Source organism: Hibiscus syriacus, unplaced genomic scaffold, assembly GCF_006381635.1.
Source record: "Hibiscus syriacus cultivar Baekdansim isolate YM2019G1 unplaced genomic scaffold, ASM638163v2 tig00112382_pilon, whole genome shotgun sequence".
Taxonomy (NCBI): domain Eukaryota; kingdom Viridiplantae; phylum Streptophyta; class Magnoliopsida; order Malvales; family Malvaceae; genus Hibiscus; species Hibiscus syriacus.
In genome coordinates this window covers 571,124-596,472 of record NW_024063318.1, presented here as the reverse complement: position 1 = coordinate 596,472, position 25,349 = coordinate 571,124, and the positions used below count along the sequence as shown (strand labels likewise).

The 25,349-nt window shown below is 32.5% G+C and overlaps 1 protein-coding gene across 1 annotated transcript; it reads left to right on the top strand.

Moving 5' to 3' along the window:
- Positions 1-5,653: 5,653 nt before the first annotated feature.
- On the top strand, positions 5,654-6,183 carry LOC120178770 (probable calcium-binding protein CML27). The gene has a single exon (XM_039184565.1). It carries the CDS (start codon positions 5,671-5,673, stop codon positions 6,166-6,168), a length of 498 nt encoding a protein of 165 aa, XP_039040496.1. The 5' UTR covers positions 5,654-5,670; the 3' UTR covers positions 6,169-6,183.
- Positions 6,184-25,349: the final 19,166 nt, after the last annotated feature.

Sequence of the window (25,349 nt, the reverse complement as noted above, 5' to 3'; positions counted from 1 at the left end):
AAGCATGGTTCTAGTCATTTCTTCTAAAGTTCGATTTTTCCTTTCAACAACTCCATTTTGTTGAGGGGTTCTAGGTGCTGAAAGATTATGGCTAATACCATTAGATTTACAAAACTCATTAAATCCAAGATTTTCAAATTCAGTGCCATGATCACTTCTAACACTAGTGATAGAGTAACCTTTTTCGTTTTGGATTAGTTTTGAAAATGTGATGAAATTTTCTAATGCTTCATCTTTAGTACTTAAGAATAGAACCCCAAGTATATCTAGAATAGTCATCTACGAAGACAAATGCATATTGTTTTCCACCCAAGCTAGTAGTCCTAGTTGTCCCAAAAAGATCTATATGGATCAATTGTAATACTCTACTAGTTGATACATCATTAATGGATTTAAATGAAACTCGCTTTTGTTTTCCTTTAGCACAAGCATCATAGATTTTATCATTATCAAATTTAAGCTTAGGCAACCCTCGAACTAAATCACCTTGAATTAACCGTTGCAAAACACTCATACTAGCATGTCCTAGTCTCCTATGCCATAACCAACTATCATGTTCATCCTTAGCAACTAGGCACATATTAGTCATATCAATAGAATCTAAATGCACCATGTATATGTTTCCTATTCTATGACCAACAAGCATAATCTGATTAGATGCAATGTGAATGACTTTACAACCATTAATATCAAACATGACATTGAATCCCTTATCACAAAATTGACTAATACTCAATATATTATGCTTTAATCCATTCACATATAAAACATTCTTAATTTGTATGGAAGAGGTATTACCAATAGTACCAATACCTTCAATGTGACCTTTTGAATCATCACTAAAAATTACTTCTCCTCTATTTTTGGCGTTAAGCTCAATGAACCGTTTTTTGTCTCCGGTCATGTGTCTTGAGCATCCACTATCAAGGTACCATGAATTTGGATTTGTTTCCCGTGCCTTGTAGCAATGCTCCTTTTCCTACAAACATAGATTAATTTCTAATTTTTGGTACCCAAATTCTTTTGCGTCCATATTCATTAGTTTCCAAAATCTTAGTCCCCTTAGGTATCCATTTGTATAGGATATCCTTATCTTTAGTAGTAATGAGCTCTTTAGGAACCCATATACTTCTAATGATTTTTCCATTAGAGGTTCTTTGGGGACCTCTATGATTGTAGTTTTTAAAACTTTTTCTAACAAAGTTGGATTTTGAATTTTCTCCATTTTCAAAACGTTTTGTTCCAACTTTATCAAAAGAAGTTTTAAGATCATCAATTTTCTTTTGATGATCATTATTAACCTTTGAAAGTAAATTTTGCAAATCCAAAATTTTCTTTTCAAACTCTTCTAGTTTGATTTGCAAATCTTTGATTTTACTTTCAAGATCGTTGTTGGTTTTGGATATGAGTTTATTCAATTTTGAAACATCATTTTTATATTTTAAAAACAATTTCTCATAATCTGAAGCCAACCCATTATATTCCTCTAATAACTCATCATAGGATAAATCATCAAAATCAGATGAGTTAGAGGTTACCTTAGAATCTTCCCCGAATGCCATCAAGCACAAGTTTGCTACTTCTTGTTCCTCTTCATCGGAACCTTCTTCATCGCTCCATGTAGCCACATGAGCCTTGTGTTTATTCTTTGATTGACCCTTTTTCTTTAATTATGGGCAATCATATTTGACATGCCCCGACTTTTTGCATTCATATCAAATGATTGGGTCCTTCTCTTTTGGTTCATTTTTTAGGCCTTCATTTCGTTTGAATTTTCTTTCTCGGTAAGGTCTCATCATTTTTCTGAACCGTTTGGCAAATAATGCCATTTCCTCGTCATCGTCATCTTCATCTGAATCACTCTCATTTTTTGTGGATTTGAGAGCAACTCCAATGTTTTTCTTCTTCTCCTTCTCCTTTGGTGTCTCTTCAATCTTATCAAGGTCCACCTCATCTTCAAGCATCATTTCATGAGTGATGAGTGAACCGATTAGCTCTTCTAGAGTTAAGGACGTTAGATCCTTAGACTCGATGATTGACGTCTTCTTTGATTGCCACGATTTTGGGAGGGAGTAGACTAACTTCCTCATAAGCTTTTCATTTAAAATGATCTCTCCATATGATTTGAGACCATTGACAATCGTTGAGAATTTATCCGTCATAGCTTTGATATCTTCATTTGGTTTCATCCTGAAATTTTTATAGCTATGCGTTAGAATACTAATTTTAAATTTCTTTACCTCATCGGTACCTTCATGAGTGACTTGAAGTTTGTCCCATATTTCTTTGGCGGTTGTACAAGATGAAACTCTTATGTATTCATTTGGTCCAAAAGCACAAAATATGATATGAATGACTTTGGAGTTGAGTTGGAACATTTTTGTCTCTCCTTCACTCCATAATCTTGGATGAGTGAAAGGCTTGAAGTATCCTTCTTCTACAACATTTCATGCTCCCATGTCACTTGCTTGAACGAAGTACATCATCCTATTTTTCCAATAGGCATAATTAGCCCCATTGAATAAAGGAGGCTTGTTGACGGGCATCGAATCGAGGCCGGAGTCGAAGTTTGAAGTAGAGGCCATTGATGACTTTGATTATCGATGTAACTCTTCCCGAATCGACTCAAGAGGCGATTAAACCTTCAAATGAATTAGGCTCTGATACCAATTGTTGAGTTGATCGATTGATGAATATGGCCAAGAGGGGGGTGAATTGGCAATTAAAATTTTGGTAAAAGCTTTTGCAGAAAATTGAAAGAAATTTGCACAGTGATTTAGAGTGATTCGACTTTCTTAACCATAGTCTACGTCCACTACCTTAGCTATCCACACTAAGGATTTTCCACAAATTCACTAATTTGTCTTTCTTTTGAAGACAAAGAGTAACCTTACAAACACTCAAGAATTATACCCCAAATTCTTGAGAACACTCTCTCCCAAAGAGAACAATACAAATTTGCAAACTTACAAGGAAATCCTCACAAGGTAGATTGTTTGCACAATTCTAGAACAAAGAAAAGAATACTCAAGAATGAATACAATTGAGCACAATAAGTGTTATTGAAAGCAAAATGAATATTGAATGAAAAATAGGCTTGAAATGCTCAAACTTGATGTTTGATGCTTTCTCTTTGATTCTCTCTTGATTCTTGTTGCTTGATGTTTCTTGTTGTTGATCAATGGCTTCTAAGCTTGCTTAAATACACCTTGAATCACTTCTAAATGTTGAGGATGATTAGTGGAGTCAATATAACCCTTTTAGTGTGAAAACAATTAATTAAAAACAATTAGGAGCGTCAGTACATCGATGCATACCCATGGTGCATCGGTGCATCCGTGTAAAATTCAAATATTTTGACCGTTAGACCCTTAGTGCATCGATGTTTCAAAATAGCCAAAGTACATCGATGCATCAAATGCATTCGATGTTTTCATAAAATCCTCAGTGCATCGGTGCATGGTATGTGCATCGATGCATGAAATGCATTATATGTTCAATTTAATTCATGGTGCATCGATGCATCACTCTGAAAAATTGATTTTAGGCTTGATTTTTTATTGAAAATACTTTGTGAAAATTATTTCAAAAATATATTAAGTATAAAACACAATTTTACACATTTAGTAAAGTTTGAAATTGATCTTAAAAGACTTGGAGTAATAATTTGATATTCGATTAATTGAATCGAATATATTTAGAAAATCATTTGTAAAATCTTAAAATTTATTTAAACTAATTTGTTATATCGAAATATAAAAATATTTTCAACAAATATGAAAGAGAATAAAATTTAGTTACTAAATTTGTACTTTACCTTTTTATAAAGGCTTAAATGCACCTCCTGAACTATATCATTGTACCGAGTTTTCTCCTAAAATATTTTTTTAGATATTTTATCTCCCTAACTTTAAATCGTGATCCCGTTTGCCCCAAAACATTAACTTCATTAAAAAAATCACTTACCAATTATAATACGCCAGGTCACCTCCTAATTTTTATTTTTTATCTGAATAAATAAAATCAATAAATAAAATAAAATACTAAAATTGCCCTTTCTCACTTTTCCCAACCTCACCTCCCCCGTATCACCACCCATTGCTCTTTCAGCTTTCTGTGCTTCTTTCAGTTCATCAGTCGCTCGTGACTTCTCCCTCTCAATTAGTGCTATTTGCTCCTTTGCTTTCTTCAAATCCTCCAGAACCGAGTTCAACTGAGCCGATCAATCAAATGGCGAGTTGCAAGGGAGAGGATGAATCATTTTCCAATTTAGTCAGTCCCTTGCTTAATTTACTTGCCACTCTAAGTGTTGCTGGTGAAGCCTTGCTAGGAGTCTCAGATAAACCAGATCTGCTTAAATGTTCAAAGTGTAAAATTTTCTGAGAATTAGAATAAAAAACCCAGAATTTAAAACACACTATCACGTGAAAAATAAACAAGATGTGATGTGAAAACTCAAGTAAAGATGAATTTATTCCTAATTTGGCAACTTTTTTCAACATCAATATCAAATTAGTGAATTAACACATGTATTCATATACAATTCAAATAAAACATTAGAAAATGAAAAGAAATAATCAAAACATCAAGATTATGAAAACAGAAACGATTTAAAAACTGAATCAAGTAACAAGAAGTAGTGGAAAGTGACGGATGAAAGTGTTTAAATTTCAATTTCTTGAAATAATCCAGAGTTCAAGTAAAAACACCAAAATTTTTTGAAATGGAAACCCACAAATAAAGAAAGAGAAAAACCAAGTCAGATCTGATCTAAAATACAGGAATTAAGGAAGAAAACTCGAAAATTTTCCTGGAAAACAGAAAGTGAGTGCAAGTAACTTACTTGAATTTAGCAGACATGTTTGCTAATGCCAGAGGGCTGAAGAGCAAGGCAAGAGATAAAAGAGAAGAAATCAAAACAGCAACCGTAATGGCTAAAATGGTGATATTTTTGGAAGAAAAGAATTGAAAATAGCTGAAGAACCCTTTTTTAGCAATCAAGGTGGGGGAAAGGGGAAGAAATTTGGTTCTTTGCACTTTGTTTTTGTAGAATCAAATTACAAGATTTGAACGAAAAGGAACAAACTGAAGCCGAAGAGGGAAAGAAATATGAAATGTATTTTCTCGCCCCAAAAACATATAAGCAACACAACACATAACATGCAACTGGAGCAAGAACTAGCTTTCGGTGATGCTGGAGTGTGGACGGTGTTGGAGAAAGGGAGGGTAGACGGTGGAGGAGGAGAAGGGAAGGTAATTTTTACATATTATGTAATTTTATTTTTTAATTGATTTTTATTTATTTATATAAAATAAATTAAAAATAAACAGTTATGTGATATATTTTGATTGATCAATTAATTTTTTTAACGGAGTTAATATATTAGGACAAACATAGTATCAATTTCAAATTAAAAATAAAATTTTTCGAAAAATATTTTAGGAATAACACAATACAAATGATATAGATAAGGGGTATGATGTATTTAACCCTTTTATACAAGAATTGTGTACCGTACGTGTACTTGTACAATACAGAATTTAGCAATACTAAAGTCATATAAGTTAGGGTTTTGGATTAGCATATTATAAAGCCCACCCTCCCCCTCACCTTTCGATTTTCCTCCCAAAAGTATATTCCACTATCCTTTTGTTCTTTTCTAAGCAATCATGTCGACAACTGCAAACACCACCGCGAAATTCTCCCGCGTCAACGACGAAGAACTCCAAAAGGTCTTCAACCAGTTCGACGCCAACAAGGACGGCAAGATCTCCGTTTCTGAACTCCGCGACGTCTTGAAAGCAATGGGCTCCAGGTACTCAGAGGACGAGCTCAAACGTGTCTTGGAAGACATCGACACCGACAAAGACGGCCTCATCGATCTCTCCGAGTTCTCCACTCTCTGCCGCTCGTCTTCCGATGAAGTCACCGCCGCCTTGGAGATGCGCGACGCCTTCGATTTGTACGATCAGGACAAGAACGGCCTGATCTCGAAGAAGGAGTTGCATCTTGTTCTGAATCGGCTGGGGATGAATAGTTCGGTCGATGATTGTGCTCGGATGATCAAGTCGGTTGATTCCGACGGCGATGGGAATGTCAATTTCGAGGAGTTTCAGAAGATGATGAGTGCTTCGTTGATGAATAGCGACATCGGATCTAAGCCTTAGGATTGAAAGAAATTTGACGGTGAATGATTGATTCCGACGATTCGGTCAAAGGTAAGTTTTAGTCTTTTTATGGCTTTTTTTTATGACCTTGTGGTCGTTTCCAAAAAAAATAATTTCTTCAACATATCTAATGAAATTGCCGTACTTGTTGTATCGAATCAAATGAGAATTTAGCTTGGTTACCATTGACACCAGATTTAAGATTTAGCTAGTTGTGTAACAAATAAATTTGTTTGTCATTTAGATAAATACCACCTTAATTTAGATTTGAATTCTAATCTAAAACTACAAATGTACAATTCATTGGCATCTTATATTACTCCATAATCTAAAATAAAAACATAATAATGCATTGCAAATCCTGTTGACTTTGTTAGTTATTGCACGTTAGCACTCCTAATTTTATGCTTATAATATTAGATTAATTAATGTTTGCGTTGTTTGAATGAATTAATGATGCATGCTTAAAACTGAATCGTGATTGTCTTTATTTTTTTTTATCTGTTTCGGTCTATTTTAGAACATAAATTTTTAATTTTTTTAAAATTATATTTAACGTTTAGTTTTTGTTTCATTTTATTATTTAATCATTAAAAACTAACGTTTTTAATATTTAAACTATTAGTTTTATTTTGTTTTAGTACCTAAATTTTTATTTTTATTTTTGAAATTTATTGTTAAATTTTGAGCATGTACTAAATAAAATAAAAATTAAACTTTAAAAATGATTTTAAAAAATTTAAAATTTAAATATTAAAATATATCAAAATTGATAATTTATATATTAAATATAAAATTTATCCTATAAAATATGATTATGTAGAGGTTTAGTTTTGTTTAATCACGTGTTAGTAGATCTGGGATCACCACAAAAGCACAGCTTTCATAAATTGTTTAATTTATAGATTTGTCGGCATAGAAAAACAATACGATTTTTTCACCATTTACGTTGTGACAATAATAGATTTTCTGCTTATCATGCAACCGAATTCATTATTCATTTCCAAAATGAAACTCTCGAATACCAAGTGTCTGAGACGTTTCTCTAAGAACGACGTCAACTCGTGTCGCCTGTCGTGATCATACTCTGACATATTTTTTCAATGTTTTTAAAATCTGACATGATCTTAAACCGGTGAAAATATTAATTTATTGGTTCAATCGTGATTAAATCGCGATTGAATTGATTTATATAAAATAATAATTTTCTAAAATTTAATATAATACTCAAAGTAATATTAATATATATATATATATAACATTATTTTTAAGTTTACAATATTAAAATGTATAAAAATATCATAAATCATAACATAAATAAGTTAAATACTATAATATTAACTGAAAAAATGATTCAAATCAATTACAACATAATATTTAAGGTTAATACTTAATGAAATTTATCAACAACTAACTAAAAAATATATATAATTAATATAAATATCAATCATCATAATATTTATTAAAATTGATTCCCTCAAATTTCAGGCAAATCTTCATTTTGATAATAACCGTAATTCAACACCAATTTAAATTTCAGCTTGGTCCACATGGATCATAGCATCTTCAGCAAAGCAGTGGCCTTTGTTTTGGTCCTACCACTACAGTGGCTCTGCAGAAGCAACAGCAACTGCGTCAAAACTCCACCCACTATTGCTTTTTCCCTGGCTTCCAATGATTCCTAACACACTTTCATCAACGAGTTAACCGCGCTTTCACTCCCTTCCTGCTCCGTTTGGTTTAATTTTTTTAATAAAAAAATAAAATTATGTGAACCATCAATTCACATTAATTTTATCGATTCTCAACCGATTCATTACAAAATTATTTTTAAAGGTTGATCAGACCGGACAGACAATCAGTTTTCTACTTGATATTGTTTTTCTAATCTATTTTTTTATTATTTCAATAAATATATACACTTGGACTTTTTTAAATCTTAAAATTTAAACAAACTAAATGACTGTCCCTTTTTCCCATATGTATGGAGTAAGGAGAGGTAAGATAGTAGGTTACTCCTAACACCAGGTTGAGAGCAGCTTCCGTAAGAGACCTCCGAATTATGAAATGCCTTCGTGAAACTCGATCCCACGACCTCAAAGTTAAGAACCTTGTGTTCTACCAACTGAACTGGATGGTCATTTCATTAAACAAACTAAAAAAATAAAATTAAACCCTGAAGTAAGACGGTAAACCCTTTCCCCAGGATCGTCAAACACCAACAGTATTAAGTCAAAAGAGTAACGGAACCTTGATGTCATTCACGTAATCATATAGTTTATACGTAAATTATGTATTTAGCCACTCAATTATTCTTATTATTCTGTTTCAGTAAATCAATTATTCTTTTTTTTAAAATTATATATAACATTACGTTTCTGTTTTATTTTTATCACCATAGTTTTAAAAATTAGAACTGTTGATGTTATAATTTTAATTTTTTTTAATGATATCATTATCTTATAGTGATACATAAACATCACATTATTTTTAACGAAAAATGACTAAAATGAAACTAAAACGTAATGTTAAGTATAACTTTTAAAAAAACTAATTAGATGACTAAAATGAAACTGCAAAAATAGTTGGGTGACAAAATACTTAATTTACCTTATATACTATGAGAACATCTCTACCTATTAATTCGATTTTGCCATCATTCTACTTGGGAGTTTTCACAATAGTACATGTATTTTAGTTGCGTTCAGAAACAATTATGGTGTAAGTTTGGATGAACTCTGTACGCCACAACTTCGCAACTATTCTTTCGTTTACCCAGGTCTTTAGAGAAACTCGTCCGCTGTTTAGAATTTATGGAGTTTCATATTCTCTGGTCAAACGTAATTCCTTACCAAGATTACTGACAGTCGAGAGAAATATGTCGGGGTTAAATCTAATGTCAAGCAGTCCTATCTGTTTAATCTAACAACCTACACACAGGCATATAGCCGTCTTATGACACTAGCATTAAAGGCAAGTAATATAAATCCTAATGTGTAAACAATAATTTTTTCATTTCGTTTTATTATTATTATTAAAATTATTATTATTAATATTATATATATTATTATTATTTAATAAATAATTACAACCCAAAGCCCATTTACAAATCAATCCGGAGCCCAATAATTCGGAGGCCCAGATCCAGAACCCTGAGGCCCAACAGACGACCTAACACTCATATAAGGTTTTCATCCCTATTTCCAGCCGCCATCAATCTCATCCGTTGGATCTGGAGAGATCCAACGACCTAAAATGGATCTGGCAGAAACCCTAGGGTTCACCAACCCTAGGGAGATTTCGGCGACGCCTCTACTCCAACTGCTCCGCCGCCTATACTCTAACTGCTCCGCTGTCATGTTCCCCAACCAACCGCTGCCACGACATCAACGCCACACCGAAGACTCCAGAAGCACAAGGATGGCTGCATACTTCACAGATCTATGTTAAGTCACCATCATAGACTTACTATAGATCCACCGAATCCACCATCATCGGGGCTTATAAAAGCCTTCGAACCTGTGAGGAGGAAGAGGAGGAGAAAAAGAGTCAACCAACAAAAAAGATAGCAAGCAAGAGGAAAGCACCAACGACCAGCAACCAAGAGCCACAAACAACCAAAAACCAACAAATATTAAACCGAAAGAGTGAGAACTTACCAAAGAGGATTCCACGGTCACCGGAGAAACAACGAACATCCACGCGTCACGCAAAGATTCGAAATACCCGAAGGTATTTTTGTAGATCTACGTAAATATGACGTGTTTTATAGAAAAAGGGGGTTGAATTCAGTTTTAGATCATTTCGATCTATCTTTTGAGAGGGTTTTATATTTTCCGACCACCGGTGATGGTGGCCGACGGTGGGGTTAGTGGCGTCGTGCGGCGGCTGGCTAGGGATCAGTTTTCCTTATGGCGAAGGAAACTAGAGAGAAGACAGAGCTTCTCTCTCATATAGAGAGAAGCAAAATGGGAAATATGGAGAAAAATGGCCTAAAGACCGGTTTAATAGGGTCTTTATACCCTCCGTTAAACGACGTCGTTTAACAGAGGGACCTTTTGCATAATTTTCGTATAGGGTAAAATACAGTATAGGTCCATTAAGTTTGTATACTTCTATTTTTTTCACTGAAATCAATATCTGTAAGTTTTAATTTGGTCTTCTAATTTTATTTTATTTATAATTTAGTCATTATCAGTAAATATATATATTTATAGTAAATAATAGATTTAGTCCCTCAAATTTTAATAATTTATATTTTAATCATTGGTTAATAATCAAAATTAAATATATATTTCATAATATTTTGAATTAGAGCCTTTAATTTTGGTATTTTACATTTTAATTACTGATATGTTAGTATTTTTTTTTACCATAAGTTTATTTTTTTTAATTTAGTGTTATAATTTTAATTATTTTATTTTGGTTATTATCTAATTGCAATTTTATTTTATTTCTATTATTATTTTTAATACTTTAATTATTATCTTTCATTTTATCTTTATTTAATTTTAGTCATTAATTAATATATATATATATGCCCCTTAATTCACGTATTAATAGTTGTATAGTTGAAACCAAGTAATTGATTAAAAGACCCCCTAATTCAAACAAAAAAAAATGATGCTTTTGTTTTATCTATTATAAAAATAAAACTTTTTGTTTTGATAGAAAAGTAAAACTTACTCTGCTTTTACATTGAAAAACTCCAATATTAATTGTGTGTTTCTTGTTGAAATCAAATCTCTGCTTTTGAGTTAAATTACTTTAGTTATATACTTTAAGGTAAAATAACCTATTTAACCCTATTAATTTTAATTAATTTTATTTATATCCTGAATAAATTATTATGATTAAATTATACTTTATGCTTATATTACATGCTATTTAGAATTAGTATTTTTAATTTTGATATTTTATATTTTAATAATGTTTTAAATAACTTTAATATTTTAATTAGATTTTATTATTATTTTTAATTATTATTAATCATATATTTTTATATTTTTTATTACTATTTTTATTATTACCCTTTATATTTAAATATTTTAAAATAAGTCCTTTAATTATTAATTTTTATTTTATAAATAAATGAGCCCATTTTATTACAATACGTTAGATTCATTACAATAAATAATAAATACCCGTTACAATATTTCTAAGAGACCATTTAAATCTCAACATTCTTAAACATAAAAATCAAAATTGTCTTTCACTTTTGCTCCTTGATTTCCATTGGTTTTGGTATGATGGTAGGGCCCCTCATTGTTTGATTCATTTAAATGTGAGTTATAATTATAAGGTGTCATGTCAGTATACTATGTGAAGAAGAAGTTACCTTGGTCTTTGGATTGGAAATGGATCCAATGTTGGAAGTTTTATTTGATCACCCTTACCAGCGCATAGACTCTCGCGCCATTTAAAAGTTTTTTAAATAAATAAAATACTATATTTGATTTAATTTTATTTAAAAGATTTTTATTAATATTTATTTATTTTTTAATATTAAAGAAAGTGGAGTCTTAAAGTAACTAGATGTCATTTTTTGATATTTCTAAATAAATAAATACCTTATTTATAAAACCCTAAAAATATACATTTTTACTTTAGTTTTATAAAAATTATTTTTCTTTAAAATTATTCGATTAAATCTGGAATAAGAGGATCGTAAATTAAATTTATATTCAAATTCTATTATTAGAGACAATTTATAATCGACATGTACCAATTTTGGGCGTTGTGGGGTGTTAATCCTTCCCCAAACGTAACCGACCACGGATCCCTTTTTATTATTAAAAAGAACGAATTTTTGGTTAAACGTAGACCAGTTTATCTTTTAAATGGTGTTTTCTTAAAAACTATTTTAAAAGATGATTTTTTAGATATTCAACCTACCTAACCCAAAAGCTTTGATGGCGACTCCAAAACATTTTTTAATCAAAATCATTTTTATCCACATCATTTTTCTCGCCAAGTAAACATTTTTGCCCGGGCGAAAACCGGTTTCGACAGCTTAGCGACTCCACTGGGGACCTGGTCAAGCTTTTAAAATTAATTATAATTTGTCTCTATCAATTAGAAATTAAAAATTCATATATATTTAATTTATAATTCTTTTTTTTCAATTTTTTTATTACTTATGGTTTTCATAATATTTTTATATTCTTCTTTATTAATTGTTTTTATTTTATTTCCAGTTATTAAATTTCATTTTTATTTGTTTGTCAAAGGTTTGAATATTTCTCCTCACACACAATACATGAATTTCATAACATAAGCTTTATAATCAAGCTTGTCCCTCTTAAGTGAGAGTGAAAGCGACGTCTTCGTGAGAATTTATTCTCTGTATCAGACCTAGCAAGTAGCTTTCGGGGTTCATATGCTCTATGTTCTCCGTGTCAGGCATAGAGAAATGTGTCCCCTCGAATTGAACTCGATCCGCTTAAGTCTGTAATGGACTAGGATTGAGGGATTGACAGCCTAAGGAGGCATCAACAAGGACAGTTCGAGTACCTTTAGTCCTAGAACTGAAATCCTACATATAATAAACCCTAGAAATTCTCTTGATCTAAGACAATACTGAACCTCTGGTTTACACAAAGGAGAAATAAGTTCTAACTTTTTGTCTTTTTAATTTATTTGATTTTTTTCTTTTTCTGAATAAATGCATGCGAACTAGAAATCATACAGTTAGGTTAATTTTTTCAAACAACGCATGGAACTAGAAAACATGAGGTTAGAATTTATACCTTGATAGATAGGATCTTTTCTTTCCATTAATTTGTACTAACCAATTTATTTTTTCCTTTCTCATGTTTATACATTTTGTTCTAACTTGTTTATATTAATTTCTTTTGTCTGCATTGCATGATCATGGCATAACCAAAAGGTGTTGACTTGAAAGACTGTTCATCAAATTGGAAAGAAATTATAAATGGACAAAAAGTTTTATGATCAAACAAAATATGATGCAGCCAAGGAATGGCATCCTAAGGAATGACAGCCAAGAAGTTTTCTCATGATTTACGAGTTGTAGAAGAAAAACGCAATACATCTATCAATGAATTGAAAAGGTGTCAAGTCGAAAATCAAAGGTTGAATATTGCTATAATCAACATGGAAGCATCATATAAGATCCATCAGCATCAAATTGATACTGAATTAAAAGCTACTATAGCCAAGAACAAGACATTGAAGAAATGTTTAGATGATTATGGAGATCTTGCACAAGAACTTCTTGAACACAAAGATTCTCTCACAAGAAAAAATGAACAACATTGTCTACAATTCCGAGAATTGACACAAAAGATGAAGAAAAAAGACAACGTCATGAAGGAAGTTGATGTTCAAACAAGTAATGTGGCTCATAAGCTGGTGGACTTCGCTGGCTTTACTAGATAATTAAAACAGATTGATAACTCCACACCTGAGCATGAGTGGAAGTTAATTTGGCTTTTAAGGGAAATAGAGAAGTTAGGAGTGAAAGTTATCCCTTACATGTAAAAGTTTTGTTTGATGCACAAAAACTTTTTTGTTCAATAAAATCTGTTCTAAGATGATCACTCTTGAGTAACACCTTTTCATACATGCATTTTCATTTTACATCTTTGCATTTTTATTTTGTATTCATACTTTTATGTTTACTTTTGCATTGCATAGTTTGCATTCTTATTTTTGTATTTTTTTTATTTGTTCAAGTATTGGTATATACATTAATTATAAAAACATATAAATAATTCATGAAGGGTTCTGTAACAGTAAAATCGAGACCATTCATCCATATTATTGTAACATCATTATGAAAACAATGGAGCAATCTTGTGAGGGGCTACAAGATCAGTGGCCAGAATAATTGACAGGGTTACCTCAGGATATAAGGAAAACATATTAGATTCAGTACTAGAGGGATCAAGTCAAATTATTCAGGGGATGGCATCTGATAAAGAAGAGATAATTGATAAAGAGCAACCATGCTGTCAGATTGAAGAGTCAAGAATGATAACATACCCTGGGGCATCCCACTCGAACCCAATGAATAGCCTCGTTAATTATTCACAGTATGAAGAGAGATTCAAGAGGGCAAAATAGCGATCAGAAATATGAAAGGTGTTAATACTTCCTACAAAGAGCTAGAAGCAAGAGAGCTCAGCTTGGTTCTAGATTTGGTTATTCCTCATGAATTCAAGATGCCTGATTTTGAGAAATATGATGGCACCAGTTGTCCTCTAATCCACCTGAGAATGTTTTGCAGAAAAATGGAATGATATTTAAGTTCTGGTGATCTGTTAATTCACTCTTTCCATGATAGCCTCGTTGGCCCAGCAGTAGTATGGTACAGTAATTTGAACCAAGAACAGATCAAGAGATGGGTTGATCTAGCTGATGCATTTTTGGGACAATATCGATATGTTAAAGGCTTAGCTCCAACACGTATGAATCTTCAAGGAGTAAAGAAGAAAGCCAATGAAAGGTTTCAAGAATATGCCTTAAGATGGAGAGGAGTGGCAGCACAAGTTCAACCTCCCATGTTAGAAAAAGAAATATCATGTATGTTTCGTGATTCCCTTCCTGCTCCTTTCTTCGAGTTAATGCAGGCAAATCCGACGAAGGAATTCAAGAATCTTGTGACAAGTGGAAAATTAATTGAGAATGTAATCAGCGAAGAAAACTCAAAAGTCATATCCAAGAGCCTGGCGAATCAAAAAGCGAAAGCTGATGATGTAAATGAGTGTCACATCCAGAGTCCTCGTAATTGCAAAAGAAAAAGAGCAAGTAGTTGTTCGGATCGACCAAAGAAAGTCATGCGATCAAGAAAAACTTTGGAAGTGTTCCAAACTTCCATTTCAGACTTGTACCCTCATTTGGTTAAAGGTTGATACATCACACCAAGACCAACGAAAGTACCACCAAACCCTTCTGCCCATTGCTATGATCAAAATAGCTTCTGTAATTTTCACTTGGGGGTGAAAGGGAATTCAACAGGGAGTTGTTGGCCACTGTTAAAAGAAATAGAGACGCTTGTTGACAAGGGGGTCTTGACACAAGAAATGATCAAGAAATGGGGGGCAACTAAGGACAATGATCCTGATCCTATTACACATCCAACATTAGAGGAGTAATGATGCATAAACAAGTGGAAGTGTTATCTACCACTGTAGTACCTTTCATTTTCAGCATCTTGTTTGAACTTGTTTTTTGTTCATTTCTCTGCTTTTGTGCAATAAATAAATTTGTGTTGCTTTTATGGTTATGAGAAAGGAATCAAATTTTAATCTTGAAATTTTTTAGTATCAAGTAGATTAAATATTCTTTTACTTTTTCAAGAGTTATAGATCTTTAGCAAGTGATAAAATTATATCTTTCCTTATCCCATCCAATGCCAATTACTTGATCCTTACAAAACCAAATCCTGACACTACATTTATCTGAGATTCTGAAGAAATGTCTCTACCTATTTTTGAGACACCAATTCTAGATGTTTACCTTCTTGGGTAGAGTTGATTGGTTTATGATACTACCTTCCACCACATACACGACTTCAAAAGTCACACATTTGTTCTTCCAAATACAAAACCATCATAAACCAAATAACCTCAAAAGAACCAAACTTTCAATTATCCGTGGATCTTCCTGCAAGAAGAGACGAGATGAGGCATTATGGACCAACTTATCGAAGATAATTTTAAGTGATTGGGGCATACTCAAAGTAGAAGAAAAAAAGGATTGATTTAAATAAATATATCATGCATTAATTACATTGTTTTCATGTAAATAAAGTTAATCTTGAATATCCATCCCGTTGGAGATACCTCTTTTTACAAAGACTTCTATGTATGAGATGACTAAACTTTGCAATCAAGCATACAAACTTAGTGACATATCGCCAAAAGATGAATGGGGCAGTTGAAGGATCAAATAAAAACATTAAGAGGATCAATACAAAGATCACTGAAATTTACAAGGATTGACACGAGAAGCCACCTTTTGCCTTATATGCATGTCGAAATACTGTTCGAACATCATTGGGGCAACACCTTATTGTTCAGTCTTACCAATTTGAGAGCCCATCACTTTGTATCTTGAAGGAGCTAAAATTGGAGGAGGCTGAAGGGATCCAAGCTGAATTTGATCAATTAAACCTTATTGATGAGAAGAGATTGAAAGCTATTTACCATGGGAAGATGCATCAGAAACGGATGATGAAAGATCATAACAAGAAAGTACATCCGAGAGAGTTCCAAGAGGGTGATCTAGTTTTTAAAAAAGATCTTGCCCATACATAAAAATTTCCGTGGGAAATGAATGCCTAATTGGGAAGGGTCATATGTTGTAAAAATGGGTTTTTTTTTCCAGATGAGCATTGATTTTGGCATAAATGGATGGGAAAGTTCTGAGAAACCAAATAAACTCAGATTCTGTCAAGAAATATTATACTTAAAGAAGAAGAAAAAAAAGAAAAAAGGAAAAAAAGAAAAAATTGAATCAAAATAGGCGACTCATAGAGCCTCAAGTTACAAGATTGATCAAATACAATTAGTTCATATTCAACAAGAAGCGCAAGAAATACTGGAGTTGAATGAATCTTATGGAAAAATCCCCAGCAAAGCAGATCCAAGTCAAGCAAAGCAAGATTGAAGGCATCTAATTAAAAGAGAATATCTTCTGAATTCATTCTGCCTCTCAAGATTGATTTTTATTTGCAAAAATTGGTTTTTAAAATCTTTAATGCATGATATGAAAAATGATAAAAGGGGGTTCAAGATGTAAATTTTGAATAACATCTTGAAACCAAAGGAGGATTTGAGTTGAAAACCTGAAAAGGCGGCTCGAATATTAAATGGTGCAACAACGACATAAGAGATGATCTTAAGCTCTTAATGAAGCACCACACATCCCAAAGATGTTCCTGAGAGTCTGGAAACAAGAAGTATCTCTACGAGATGAGCATAACAACATTAACTATCTCTACCAGATAAGCATAACAACCATTTCTTCAAGTTAATGAAAGCCCAAAGAGACATATATGTTGGACTAACCTGAGAAACCCTACTTTACCAGAATCAACCTACACCTTAAATCAGCCAATAATTTTGACACTTGCCATAGGACTATGATTTTTGAATGATTTAAAAGAGTAGTTGATTTATTTGATATTCATTAATTTCATGTCTTATGATTTGATTCTATTTTGAACCTATAATAGGCAATATTTTACAAAATTCTTTCATTCTTCTATAAAGAAATGAGAAAACATTTTCAAACAGGACAATCTCAAATGAGGAAGGTCCTTGAAGCAAGTTGCATGTTCTACCTTTATTGTAGAAAAAGAAAGTGATGCCAAAAAGATGAATCATTTCACATTCTTGAAAGAAAATGGTCCAAGAAGCCAAAAAGTCTGGAGAATTGAATTTGTAATGCCCTTTCTTGTGACATTATCAGCAACTCATCAAGAATGATTACCTTGTACTAAAGGGACATACTGAAAACCCATTTCAACTAAACCTTTCAATGGTTTGGGAAGAATAGGTTATGGAGATGTCTATCTTGAAGTAGCAGAAGAGCCAGTCACTGTAGCAGTCATTGCAAGAAAATGCACCAACAAAAATCTTCTAGTTCATCCCAATGATGTTTATTTCTTCTGTTAAGATTATTACATTGGATGCCACCGACAACAAGGTCAAATTCGCCAAATCTATTCATTAATTGTTCCAACCGATCACCATTCAGTTCTTGCACATTTCAAGGATATGCCAAGATAGTAAAAGATAACCTCTGCATCACTGATTCTAGAGAAAAGAGACAGAACATTGATACCACCGGGGAACATGTCTCTAGCAGATTCTTTTCCTCGTGTATGGTTTTTAGGGAAACCTAGAAGCATTTCCACCTCATCAGGTTTAAGTGAAGCAACTTTATTTCTTCAAACGCATACCAGATTCCATTTTCGGCACTCATCAAGAACATACTTCTGGACACTCGAAGGAAGGCCACCAGTTTTTTGTCAATGGAAAATTATCATGTATGGTGCTTGGAGGAAGCAGAACAAAATAAAATTTGTTCTCAATCGACATATTATGAATATAGCCTTTTTTTCCGCGCAGCAGCACAAAAATACTTCGAATCTACAAGTACCGTGACATTTCAGTCCAAACACCAACTGGAGCAAGTGCCACGTTCTCGTAGTAGAAATAAGGAGGACCAATAGCATCTTTTGGAAGTTTTCTTTGAGATCTGATCTGGTTCGGTAGAAACCCCAAAACTAATCATTGGATTTGAAAGATGAACTGCATGATCGTCTTCATTAAAAAGCTTCTTTTCAAGCTTCCTCTGCTCCTTCCTTTTTATAAAAAAAACAAAAATCATAGCCCGAGTTTCGCCTTTTCTTGTAATTGGGGTCATTGCATAATGGCTTCCTATCTTCTACCGGAAGAAGTGCGTCAGCAGCCTTTGCCATTTGAGCAGCACATATAAAATCTGTCAACTCTGCAATTGATGAATCCAGACCACATCTCTCCATGGCTATTAAAGACTCAGCATCTGAGTACCCCCATTTTCGTCAAGTGTAACAGTTTATTCTCCTCATCAGAATCATAATTCAGGATTTCCTCGGTATCAGAAGAACTATCAATATCTGTGAAATCATCCTGAAAGATCGCTTCATAATCAGAGAAAAGTATATTCCAGAAATAGCATTCACTAAAAACAAGGTTCACTGTGACAGCCTAGAATGAATTACCAAATGATTTATACCACTCTGTCCGACTAGATCCCTCCAGATCCAAAAAATGGGCACCTCATTCAGAAGAGGCACAATTTAGATATTTCCGTCAAAATGATTGATTACTTCTTAAGTTTGTGACAACATGAAGAGAATTCCTCAAGTTACTTAACAACTGCTGTTTAGTGACATCAGAATGAGAGTATTCAAGATAAACATATTTAAGGCACGAATAAAGTCACAAGTACCCATAACAGTGCATTGCCAAAATTGGACCTCGCGAGGATCATGATATTCCAGTTAAACAGACATTGAGAGTGAATCAGAAACAAAAATGTTGGGGTATCTCGAAAGCCCATTTCAGATAGAAATGATTCATGTGGGGCATTCTGAGGGCCCACGTAAGTATGAATATTTGGGTATTTTGAAAGATCACATCAACAAGAAGCAAATGATGGGGTATGCTGAAAGCCCATTTCAATCATAATCAGGAATATTGACACGTTTTGAATGTTCACGTCAACAAATGCTGGGGCATGCTGAAATCCCATTTCAATCAAAAATTGGAATATTGGCGTATTTTGAACGTCTGTATTAGCAAATGTTGGGGCATGCTGAAAGCCCATTTCAATCAGAAATTGGAATAACATTTTGAACGTTCATATCAGTAAATGCTGGGGCATGCTGAAGGCCCACGACATTATGTGTTAAAGATCATTGCTTTGAGCAAATATTTCCAATAAGACAGAAAGGTATGAAGAATGAAAAAACAGTGACAGTGGAGCTGACTATACATAATTGCTTCGTTCATCAGGCGGTTACATTAGGGTCCTGTTGTTGAACAAATATCTACTCAACAAGTATGGTTTCAAATACCCAATATTCTTAACCACGTGTCACATGACAACATGTTCTTTGTTAAGATACATCACGGTTGCATGGATAAAGATGGTCCCCAGGCATACTATTCGATCCAGGGTTCAGTTCTTCAAAATCTCAGCTTTGAATTTTGTATTCTGTGTTTCGGTGATGATTGGACATATTTCTTTAAGATTCATTACACTTAGTTTCAATCATATTGTTGGGGCTACGAAGATGTTTTTCACAACAGTTTTCGCTTACTTGATTACATTGAATAAAGAGGCTCAGCTTATGTTATTCTTATTCCCATTGTTATTGGGGTTATCATTGCCAGTCAGGATAAACTGAGTTTTAATCTATTGGGTTTTATCATGTGCGTTTCATCTACAGCAACAAGAATTCCATGTACCTCCTTCTGTACATGGATCCTATAGCTGACGTGTTTCTACTTCCTACAACACTCATTACGGAAGAAAACGTGATCGGTATCACACTTGCTCAAGATGATATCAATATCAGTTGGTATCTCTTATTCAACTCGGCACTAGCATATTTTGTGAATTTGACCAACTTTTTGGTCATACCAGAATTTCATTTGTATTCCCATTAAATTTTGGTCTCAAGTGGTCTTGTGACATCATACAAAAAGTTCTGAACACTATGAAAGAGTTTCCCTGACCAGAAATCTGTGTAGAAGCCACAGGAAAGGATGAATGTTTTGTCAAATGTTTTACGAACCAGTTATTATGGTGCTGAACCACTGTTGCAATCATATGGAATTTCCATTTATGGATCTAAGATGAAGTCTGTCTTCTTTAAATTTAAGGTTAGAAATGAGATATAATGAAGATTTCTTTCCACAGAAGGGAAATAAAAATTTTAACAACAAGAAACTAGTGGAGCCAACTAAAGTTAATTGACAGGTTGTTGTTCGAGATCTGATTAGATGTGGAGACATGAAAAGAATTAGGATACATGCTCCTTATATTGTGTTGCAATAGTCAAATCAAAACAGACATTGATATCCTAATTAATCCATGCTGAGTTTAGCAAATCTACATCTATATTCTTCAAATATGATACATTCATTTTTCAAAGATGATAGATTCTCTCTTCAAAGATGATAAATTCTCTCTTCAAAGATGATAGATTCTATCTTCAAAGATGATAGATTCTCTTTTCAAAGATGAAAGCTTTATTGGATTTCTACGCAAGTCCAAGTAAAGAAAACCGATGCTATCAAAGACGAAAATGGGGCATCTAGACCATAGTTCGGACTACAGCAAGAGTTCCATACATGAAACATTTCTTCTAAAATTTTCATGAAACAAAGAAGAGACAAAGATACAAGTTTGATAGCATAGGTTGTTACACTGATATCCGAAGGTAACCCTGGAAATAAATGATCAAGTGAAGGAAGACCAAGTTCGTCACTTTGAAGTCAAATGAAGATTGCATCAACATTCATGCATTCATAAAAACATTATTTGCATAATAGAAAATTCATTATATCGATATATTTGATTGCATTCAAACATGAGGTTTTTTTTTTCAGATTTGCGTATGAAAAAAGAAGATTCATGAAACCTTACAAGAATAAGGTAGAATTCAAAACCTTGAATGCAGGAATCATGCAAACATATGAAGAATAGATGGACGCAATCCATAAAAGAAGTATTATTTTAGGGCATGTTACCCAATCAACCATGCTATTTTGGAAAAAATGAGAAAACGATTTCCAAAATTTCTCATTTAATCTTTTCTAAAAATGAAATTGTTGAATAGTAAGAAAACGATTTCCATAGTTTCTTACTTAGTAAACTATTTCCCACATCTGTAAGACCTACAGTGCATGATGTTTTCAAAAAGCCTTCAGGAGCTTTTTGATGTTTTCTTAAACCCTTAGGGTCATCTATAAGACCTACAGTACATGATGTTTTCAAAAAGCATTCGGGAGCTTTTTGATGTTTTCAAAAAGCCTTCGGGAGCTTTTTGATTTTTTTTAAACCCTCAGGGTCATCTGTAAGACCTACAGTGCATGATATTTTCAAAAAGCCTTCGGGAGCTTTTTGATGTTTTCTTAAACCCTCAGGGTCATCTGTAAGACCTAAAGTGCATGATGTTTTCAAAAAAGCCTTCGAGAGCTTTTTGATATTTTTTTTTCAAAAAGCCTTCGGGAGCTTTATGATGTTTTTTAAACCCTCAGGGTCATCTGTAAGACCTACAGTGCATGATGTTTTCAAAAAGCCTTCGGGAGCTTTTTGATGTTTTCTTAAACCCTCAGGGTCATCTGTAAGACCTACAATGCATGATGTTTTCAAAAAGCCTTCAGGAGCTTTTTGATGTTTTCTTAAACCCTCAGGGTCATCTGTAAGACCTACAGTGCATGATGTTTTCAAAAAGCCTTCAGGAGCTTTTTGATGTTTTTTTCAAAACCTTCGGGTCATCTGTAAGCCCTTCAGTGCATGATGTTTTCAACATTTCCATCATACTCAAAAGAAGTCAGATGAAAAATTATTGTCTTTTTCGTCTTTGCTCTATTCTTGTTAACACAAGAATGAGCAAATAGGGGCAGCTGTAAATAATAAATTTTTCATTTCGTTTTATTATTATTATTAAAATTATTATTATTATTAATATTATATATTATTATTATTATTATTTAATAAATAATTACAAACCGAAGCCCATTTACAAATCAATCCCGAAGCCCAATAATTCGGAGGCCCAAATCAAGAACCCGGAGGCCCAACAGACGACCCAATACTCATATAGGGTTTTCATCCCTATCTCCAACCGCCATCAATCTCATCTGTTGGATCTGGGGAGATTCAACGGCCCAAAATGGATTTGGCAGAAACCCTAGGGTTCACCAACCCTAGGGAGATTTCGACGCCACCTCTACTCCAACTGCTCTACCGCCTCTACTCTAACTGCTCTACTGTCATGTTCCCCAACCAGCCGCTGCCACGACATCAACGCCGCACCGAAGACTCCAGAAGCACAAGGATGGTCGCACACTTCACAGATCTATGTTAAGTCACCATCATAGACTTACCATAGATCCACCGAATCCACCGTCATCGGGGGCTTATAAAAGCCTTCGAACCTGTGAGGAGGAAGAGGAGGAGAAAGAGAGTGCAACCAACAAAAAAGATAGCAAGCAAGAGGAAAACACCAACGACCAGCAACCAAGAGCCACAAACAACCAAAAACCAACAAATATTAAACCGAAAGAGTGAGAACTTACCAAAGAGGATTCCACGGTCACCGGAGAAACCACGAACATCCACGCATCACGCAAAGATTCGAAATACCCGAAGGTATTTTTGTAGATCTACGTAAATAGGATGTGTTTTTATAGAAAAAAGGGGGTTGGATTCGGTTTTAGATCATTTCGATCTATCTTTTGAGAGTGTTTTATATTTTCTGACCACCGATGACGGTGGTCGGCGGTGGGGTTAGTGGCGTCGTGCGACGGCTGGCTGGGGATCAATTTTCCTTCCGACGAATGAAACTAGAGAGAAGGCAGAGCTTCTCTCTCATAGAGAGAGAAGCAAAATGGGAAATATGGAGAAAACTGGCCTAAAGGCCAGTTTAATAGGGTCTTTATACCCTCCGTTAAACGACGTCATTTAAGGGAGGGACCTTCTGCATAATTTTCATATAGGGTAAAATACAATATAGGTTCATTAAGTTTGTATACTTCCATTTTTGTCACTGAAATCAATTTCTGTAAGTTTTAATTAGGTCTTCTAATTTTATTTTATTTATAATTTAGTCATTATCAGTAAATATATATATTTATAGTAAATAACAGATTTAGTCCCTTAGATTTTAATAATTTATATTTTAATCATTGGTTAATAATTAAAATTAAATATATATTTCATAATATTTTGAATTAGAGCCTTTAATTTTGGTATTTTACATTTTAATTACTGATATGTTAGTATTTTTTTTACCATAAGTTTATTTTTTTATTTAGTGTTATAATTTTAATTATTTTATTTTGATTATTATGTAATTGCAATTTTATTTTATTTCTATTATTATTTTCAATACTTTAATTATTATCTTTCATTTTATCTTTATTTAATTTTAGTCATTAATTAATATATATATATGCCCCTTAATTAACGTATTAATAGCTGTATAGTTGAAACCAAGTAATTGATTAAAAGACCCTTTAATTCAAATAAAAAAAATGATGCTTTTGTTTTATCTATTATAAAAATAAAACTTTTTGTTTTGATGTAAAATTAAAACCTACCATGCTTTTACATTGAAAACTCCAATATTAATTGTGTGTTTCCTGTTGAAATCAAATCTCTACTTTTGAGTTAAATTACTTTAGTTATATACTCTAAGGTAAAATAACCTATTTAACTCCTATTAATTTTAATTAATTTTATTTAGATCCCGAATAAATTATTATGATTAAATAATACTTTATGCTTATATTACATGCTATTTCGAATTAGTATTTTTAATTTTGATATTTTATATTTTAATAATGTTTTAAATAACTTTAATATTTTAATTAGATTTTATTATTATATTTTTTTTTATTATTAATCATATATTTTTATATTTTTATTACTATTTTTATGATTACCCTTTATATTTAAATATTTTAAAATAAGTTCTTTAATTATTATTTTTTATTTTATAAATAAATGAGCCCATTTTATTACAATACATTAGATTCATTACAATAAATAATAAATACCGGTTACAATATTTCTAAGAAACCATTTAAATCTCAACATTCTTAAACATAAAAATCAAAATTATCTTTCACTTTTGCTCCTTGATTTCAATTGGTTTTGGTATGATGGTAGGCCCCTCATTGTTTGATTCATTTAAATGTGAGTTATAATTATAAGGTGTCATGTCAGTACATTATGTGAAGAAGAAGTTACCTTGGTCTTTGGATTGGAAATGGATCAAATGTTGGAAGTTTTATTTGATCACTCTTACCAGCGCATAGACTCACGCGTCATTTAAAAGTTTTTTAAATAAGTATATACTATATTTTATTTATTTTTATTTAATTTTTTTATTAATATTTATTTATTTTTTAATATTAAAGAAAGAGACAGTCTTAAAGTAACTAGGTGTCATTTTCTGATATTTCTAAATAAATAAATACCTTATTTATAAACCCTAAAAATATACATCTTTACTTTAGTTTTATAAAAATTATTTTTCTTTAAAATTATTCGATTAAATCTGGAATAAGTGTAAGTAAATTAAATTTATATTCAAATTCTTTAAATTCTATTATTAGAGACAATTTATAATCGACATGTATCAATTTTGGACGTTGTGGGGTGTTAATCCTTCCCCAAACGTAACCGACCACGAATCCCTTTTTATTATTAAAAAGAACGAATTTTTGGTTAAAAGTAGACCAGTTTATCTTTTAAATGGTGTTTTATTAAAAACTATTTTAAAAGATGATTTTTTAGGTATTCGATCTACCTAACCCAAAAGGTTCGATGGCGAATCTAAAACATTTTTTAATCAAAATCATTTTTATCAACATCATTTTTCTCGCCAAATAAACATTCGTGCCCGGGCGAACGACACTCATGCA

Bases quoted from the DNA above. Each gene is read 5' to 3' on its own strand.
- LOC120178770 (XM_039184565.1), top strand. From the start codon at position 5,671: ATGTCGACAACTGCAAACACCACCGCGAAATTCTCCCGCGTCAACGAC.